At 36.2% G+C, this 6,465-nt stretch overlaps 1 protein-coding gene across 2 annotated transcripts in view; it reads left to right on the top strand.

Annotated features, from left to right (window-relative positions):
* The first annotated feature begins 232 nt into the window (after positions 1 to 232).
* Positions 233 to 6,465, top strand: part of LOC117973429 (centrosomal protein POC5-like) — a 10,502-nt gene continuing 4,269 nt past the window's right edge. Inside the window, exons 1-8 of one of the 2 annotated variants that reach the window (XM_058992588.1) lie at positions 233 to 338; positions 855 to 941; positions 1,633 to 1,780; positions 3,107 to 3,208; positions 3,726 to 3,931; positions 4,213 to 4,389; positions 4,918 to 5,022; positions 5,628 to 5,807. In XM_058992588.1, the coding sequence (XP_058848571.1) occupies positions 855 to 941; positions 1,633 to 1,780; positions 3,107 to 3,208; positions 3,726 to 3,931; positions 4,213 to 4,389; positions 4,918 to 5,022; positions 5,628 to 5,807 (1,005 nt within the window). In that variant the 5' untranslated portion in view covers positions 233 to 338. Of the gene's footprint in view, positions 450 to 854; positions 942 to 1,632; positions 1,781 to 3,106; positions 3,209 to 3,725; positions 3,932 to 4,212; positions 4,390 to 4,917; positions 5,023 to 5,627; positions 5,808 to 6,465 lie in introns of both variants that reach the window. The other variant, XM_034925716.2, reaches the window with a different exon arrangement.

Below are 6,465 nucleotides of genomic sequence, written 5' to 3'. Positions count from 1 at the left end.
ACTCAAGGTGTTTGTAATAACATTTGTATTACTTTATTTTATTAACAAATAGATACAGTTGTACAAAAATATGATGTATTGTGAAGTATGTTTATATTACACTACGTGTTTTGTATAAAACATGGTTTGCCTGGGCGCGAACTGGCTGTTTTATTTATCTTGAATTGAAAAGATGCAACAATGCACGCCTGCGTCTCATGCACGGATGGCGTCGGTTTATGTTGCGTTGCTGTGGAAACAGAAGCAACAGCTGTCTCCAATTAGAAAACGGCATCTACGCCAATCCGGAGAAAACGTTACGACCGCCCAGAGCCAATCAAACAGGGTGTTGTTAATGTGTAAGTCGGTTTGAAACTGTCAGAAGCTGAAGTGAAAGTTTACTGTAGATTTTAGGAAGTAATTTACTCAAAGAAAAAGCATAACGTATTTAAAAATTATCCGATTTAAAGGTATTTAAAATCAGTGTGTGTAAAGCTTTATAATTGTGTGCATGTCAAAATATAATGCAGAAATATCTATTTTTCATTGTAGCCTCGTTATTATCGTAGTTAAGTGTAACACTGTGCTTGAAGGCTTCTTTCTGTCTTTTATATTACTGTATTACTGTAGTTTGAATTAGTTTGTTTTTCTTTTAAAGAACTGCAATTATTGCATACTGGTATTTTCAATTTATGTGTGTGTACTGTGTACTGTATCCGGTACCGATAAACCAATCATTAATTTACAGTAGACCCGGGTAAGACCGAATGCAGCAGAAAACTGTAACTGCAGTAAGCATGGTATTTCTTGAAAGAGTGACTTGCAATATATAAATAGTAAATAACATTGATTAGTAAACAGCAAATTTTGAACAGATGTCCTCGGATGAAGAAGGAGCTAGTACGAGTCCGGTGTTGCCCAGAGATTCAGATCGGGGTAGTTCAGTCTCATCAGAACTGCAGGTAGGCTACATCTCATCAGTAACATCTACAAGCAACAAACATTAAATCTAGATTTTCTTTAGCTAGACAAGGTTTAACTTTCCCTGATGTCACTTGCTGCTCATGCTTCCACATCCACTCAAACATCAGCTTAACTGGTTTCCATTGCATGCATACATAGTATGTAAAATCATAACCTTAATTTAGCAGTTTAACAGTTCTGTTACCAGCCCAGATATCCCAAGTAAAGGAAGCACCCAGTATTTGTCGGACTTAATACAACAAAATACATATATTATTTTATTAAGTCCGACAAATACTCCTTTGTGAGTCAGCCACTGTTAGTTACATTTCCAATCACAGCTAGTTCCATTACTTGTTCTGCTTGGCTGCCCCATCAGGGCCACATGTTTCACTAGTCACCAATATATATTCATTTCTAACACATGGGCAGAATCATGCTTTTCCAGCAGAGATTGAATTCATTTTATTAGTTTTATATGAATGTCATTCAGAAAATATCTTGTAGGTGCATATTTGTTTTCTCCTTTCTTTCATGGTATTGATAAATAAAATGCTATATGTGGATTACAAGACCAAATTGTTGCAATCTGCCTCATTTATTTGTTCCATATGTTTTCTAAGCTTGTCTGTAAATGATGTATTTATTTATGTCTTTTTGAATGTATTCTGGTCCTTGGCTGGTTGACAGGATGAATATGAAGAGCTGCTTCGATATGCTGTAGTAACTCCAAAGTTTGAACTCGGTACCCAGAGGCAGGCTCTGAATACTTCACAACTGACAGCAGATGGGAGAATCTCAAGCTTAATGGATGATGTTCTCTTGCAGCATTCGGCAGGTACCTTTTGTTATAGGTCTTCCTTTTAAGGAGTTAAATCATTATCTTACATGGGGTGTACATCCCGGCACACAGGTAAAGTTGTATAGCTTGTTAAACCAAACTTCAACCAAGAGAGAAGCTGATTTTCAGACAAGGCCATTCAGCCTTAGGAGAGACTTGACACGCAGATTTTTATTTTTAATTTTTTTTTTACAAGAACTTTAAATAACATTTTGGATTGTTTTAATGTCTTTTTTGTCCAACTTTTGATAACTTCAGCTCGCAATTCAATTTAACTATTACATTTTTCTTAACTGACTCCCATGATGACCCTCCCCTGCTTTGAAATATCAACTCCGAAGATATGGAATTGTTTCCATCATAGTATGAAGAGAGACTTAGATAATTTTGACTCTCTGGTTATAAAGATCGTATTTGGGAATGGATTAGAACGTCCTGCCAATGCTTCTCCTTCAGTCCACATTAACAGATAGAGATGTCTTATTTATTCTGTTCTTTGATCTCTGTATGCTGCTGGTTTTATTGTGTTGTTTGTACTTGTAATTGTCTTTTTATTGTTTTCCAGGACCCCCTTGTAAATGAGGCCTCGGTCTCAATGGGTAAATCTCCTGGTTAAATAAATAAATGAACACTCTGGCTTACTGTGCAGATTCACGTGTGGGTCAAGTTATGTTTAACAGTCTACACGTATACATTGTGTCCAACTAGCACTGTTGTCTGTAAATGACTCCAATTGTGATGAATCAAATGTTGTCTTATCATTCTATATTATGCATACATCACCAAACAATGAGGTTACTGTCCATTGTTACTATATTCTTTTGTGATCAACATATCCTATTGTGATCAACACGTCACGGACTGTTCTACTAGATTTTTCAAATTCATATGCATTCTCTAAAATTAACACGGTTAAAGTCTATTTCTTTTTTTATTTTATGTGTAAATATTTGTAATGTCAGTTTTGTAAAAAAAACAAAAAAAAAACAAAAAAAAACCCAGATAATTTACAACTTGCAACATAAATCTTATAAACTAAATGACGACATATATATTAATGTTTCATCAGTGGCGATAAAGAAAAGCACTATCTGCCTCATCAAAGGCAACCGCGTTTATTTTTGGCTACTTTGTTTGGGCAGAGAAAGAAGAAACTGCTCTTGATGCATTAGTCAGAAGCAGTGAGTAGTAAATAATAATAATAGTGTGCATACAGAAAACCTATTTTACAGTGGCCTGATTGGTAATGGACAGCTGGCATGTGACCACCAGGTTTGTCCCTTTTTTGTTAAATATTAAAATGTGTGTTACTTGTATTATCAGAACAAGATGAAAGCAGACATGAATTACCTTCAGATAGACAGTTAGGAACATCAAGAGTCAAAACTGAAGGGGGACCTGCAGCTGCCATGGAAAGAATGGAAGGTAAACCAAGTTCACAGCTTACCATTTTGGATAAACAGCTAAATAAAAGTTTGGGAGCAGTTTTCAATATCTAGGTGCCCATTTTTGTTTAAGGAATAAAACCATTGTATTGTGTTCTGACACAAACAAAAATAACTGTAGTGAAACCTTGCATAACAGCCACCTCTGTACAAAGACCATCAATGCCACATGTTTACAATCCCAGTTTGCTTCCAATGACCTTGAATATCATAACCATCCTGCTATTATGGATTAAATCCACCATCTGCAGTTAAAATGTATTAAACCTCTTAAATTACTTAAATAATGCAACCAATATACTCTGCCAATAGTAGTTATTTGCACTGTTTTCAAGTAAACTACCCACATGCACATGGTTCCATAAAATTCCTGATCAAGAATAATGCGGTGCAAAGGTATTTATGGAGAGGGATAAAATACTTGTATTACTGTACTTATAGTGTTTGGTAGTATTATTGGAGCACATAAGGACTAAAGTGTAATTGCTGTGTTGTAGGTCAAGGGGTGCTATTAAGGACTCCTGTTGAGTCTGATGTGGAATCTGGCTCTAATCTTTATTCACCTGCTCATTCTATAAAGACCTCATCAGTAAGCGTCTTGCCTAGTACCTCTGATTACAATGTGATTACGGAACTGTTTATTCCTGAAGAGAACATGAACAAAATGGAACATTTACTGGATACCTGGAGCAACAAACTAAAGGTGGGTTCTTCAGTTTGTTTAGGTTTTTGTCAAGTACTGTAAATATGATTGATCCTATGGAATTCCCTGTGACATGTATAGTACTGCTGACCAAAATATAGTAATACCTGTAAATGTGTTCAAATTGCATGATGGGTATTGCTCATATTGAACATACTACCACAGCTGAGGAAAACATTTATTTTGTCTCAAAGGACATGTGAACAAAACAAGTTCTGGATAAAAGTATTCTAGTGTTTTCTAAAGCCTGTTGAGTAACATGAGTTATTCCTGTATTTCAGACAAATGTTATAACTGAGCTGAGAAAATGGAAACTGGCTATCATTGAACAACACAGATTGCAAATGAGGAACGAAAGAGAAAAGCATGCCGCCCATGTGGCTCGTTTAACCAACGATATGGACAATTTAAAGGAGCTACTACATACTTATGAGACTTCGAACCAGAGAAAAGATGAGGTATCAGATATAAATAATACAAGAAGACCAAAAAGGACAACTAACATGGGAGAAGGCATATATTGTGTCTGAGATATTTGCATTTTTTTGTAGGTACTTTACCTTCACAATCAGGATCGGTTTAATCATATGGGCTGTATTCACAAAGCATTTACCTTAGTGGCCCAAGTTTTACACCTGTTAAAATGTTAATGTTACATTGTTTTAAACATACCAGGAGGTATTTTTATTTTCCCTCAGTTGTGCAAACAGACTGGTGTAAATGCATTAGGAATATTACCTTGTGTGCAGATTTATTAATTGTATTTTCTATCTGGCTAACAGTTTTATTGCAGTTCTGTAGAATTTGTTCTGTATTAAAATAATTGTCTATTAATATAACTATAATGAAATTTAACTAGGATTATTTCCCAACTTGAATTTATTTGTATCTACTAGAGTTGAATAAATATAATTTCCTTGTGACAACTTGTCAAATACATTGTCAACTCCCAGGAAATGTCTTCCCTAACAATTGTACCATTTCAGGTGATCTCTAACCTTATCCATGGAATGGAACGACAGAGGGAAAAGCAGGAGCTGATGCGAACTTTCTCTCATTGGAGAAGCAAGCAGTGCGAGGCCAGGGAGGAGGTAGGAGCTGACAGGGGACAGGTTGATGACGGTGACCTTCTAACCTTGCAATGGCGGGGTTTGCAGACTGTTGTTCAAAGAGGACTGAGACAAGTGACAGGTTCTGTATTTCACTGTGTGTCTTTAATTATTAAAGAGCTGTCCCAGCACACAGTGCACAGTGCGCAACCAGAACAAAATAAGCTGTACCAACAGTTCAGGTCTTGCAACGTACAGTGCTCCCCCTTTAACGCTGTAGTTGGGAGCCATAGTTAAGAGACTGTGTTCCGCCTTATAACGAGAATACTAGTGTTAGTTTAATGGCATTATGACCGTACTGCCTTATAACCGGTTCTGCAGTACAAAAGGACGCCTTATAAAGGGGGAGCCCTGTGTAGTTATTATGTTGAAAGAGGTATTGTACAGTCATACCAGTTCCAACCAAGGTATCCCAAAGTTTTTTTTTTTTTTTTTAGTACTGGTACTTGATAAAATGAAAAAAAAACTCAGAATCTGACTGACCCCATTAACCAAATTACCATTGTTTAGTGCTCTTTCCATCGAATATCCACAGAATGCCTAGTCCTTTGCAGTTTGGAAACTGTCTGTTTGCTCTCTGTTTTAAGGCATATTCAAATGGCCTAGCTGATCGGCACTACAAGCAAATGCTAATGAAGAAGGTGTGGGTGGCTTGGCACTCTGTCATTGAAGTGAAATGGAGAGAAAGGGTGGAGCGGGCATGTCAAGCTAGGGCCGAGGAGGTCTGTCTCCGGTTATCCGCTGATTATGAACGAAAAATTGAAGAAGTAAGTTGTAGCTTTCTTTTATATGAACAAGCTCTGATTTTTTAATTTTATTTTTTTAATAAATTGCTTAAGTGATCAGCACAGTTGCATTTTTGAAACCAGCACAGCAGTGTAGCCTAGTGGTTGCAAATGAGGACTGGGGTGTTTTGTGTCGCCTAGGTTTAAAACTCCCAAAAATGTGTATTTCAGTATATTTATCCTGGGCTTTTTTTTAAGAGTAAAGGGAATGAGTGAAGTGAATGTATCCATACGGAAAGAAGCTCATATTAGTTCAATTTTGTCAGCTAAAATACTAGCAGTGGAAACTGAAGTCTAAATTACAGGATTGTTTCCTGTGTTCACCCTGTAAAATAAATAAATAAGCTAGTCAAAACAAGTTTACCAAATTAGTGATAATAAAATGGGGGGGAAACCATTTTAGTTAGTTTAGTTTTTCTTTATAACTTTTTACATGTGATCTGATTTCTACAAGCAGATTTAAGTATTAAAACTACATGTAAAATGAGTTAGATGTGAAACCTAGAAAAACTATTGCAGTAAAATATCTATTAAATATCTACATTTAATCTAGTCACTTATTCAGCAGAGGATGGTAAAGATGAGCTGCTGTGGGGCTTGTGCCCGCTGTGATTGAACACTATAAATGCACACAGTTTTT

This window comes from Acipenser ruthenus, chromosome 1 (genome assembly GCF_902713425.1).
Source record: "Acipenser ruthenus chromosome 1, fAciRut3.2 maternal haplotype, whole genome shotgun sequence".
Lineage (NCBI taxonomy): Eukaryota > Metazoa > Chordata > Actinopteri > Acipenseriformes > Acipenseridae > Acipenser > Acipenser ruthenus.
The sequence above is the reverse complement of the archived record's forward strand: the minus strand, read 5'-3'. Positions and strand labels throughout refer to the sequence as shown.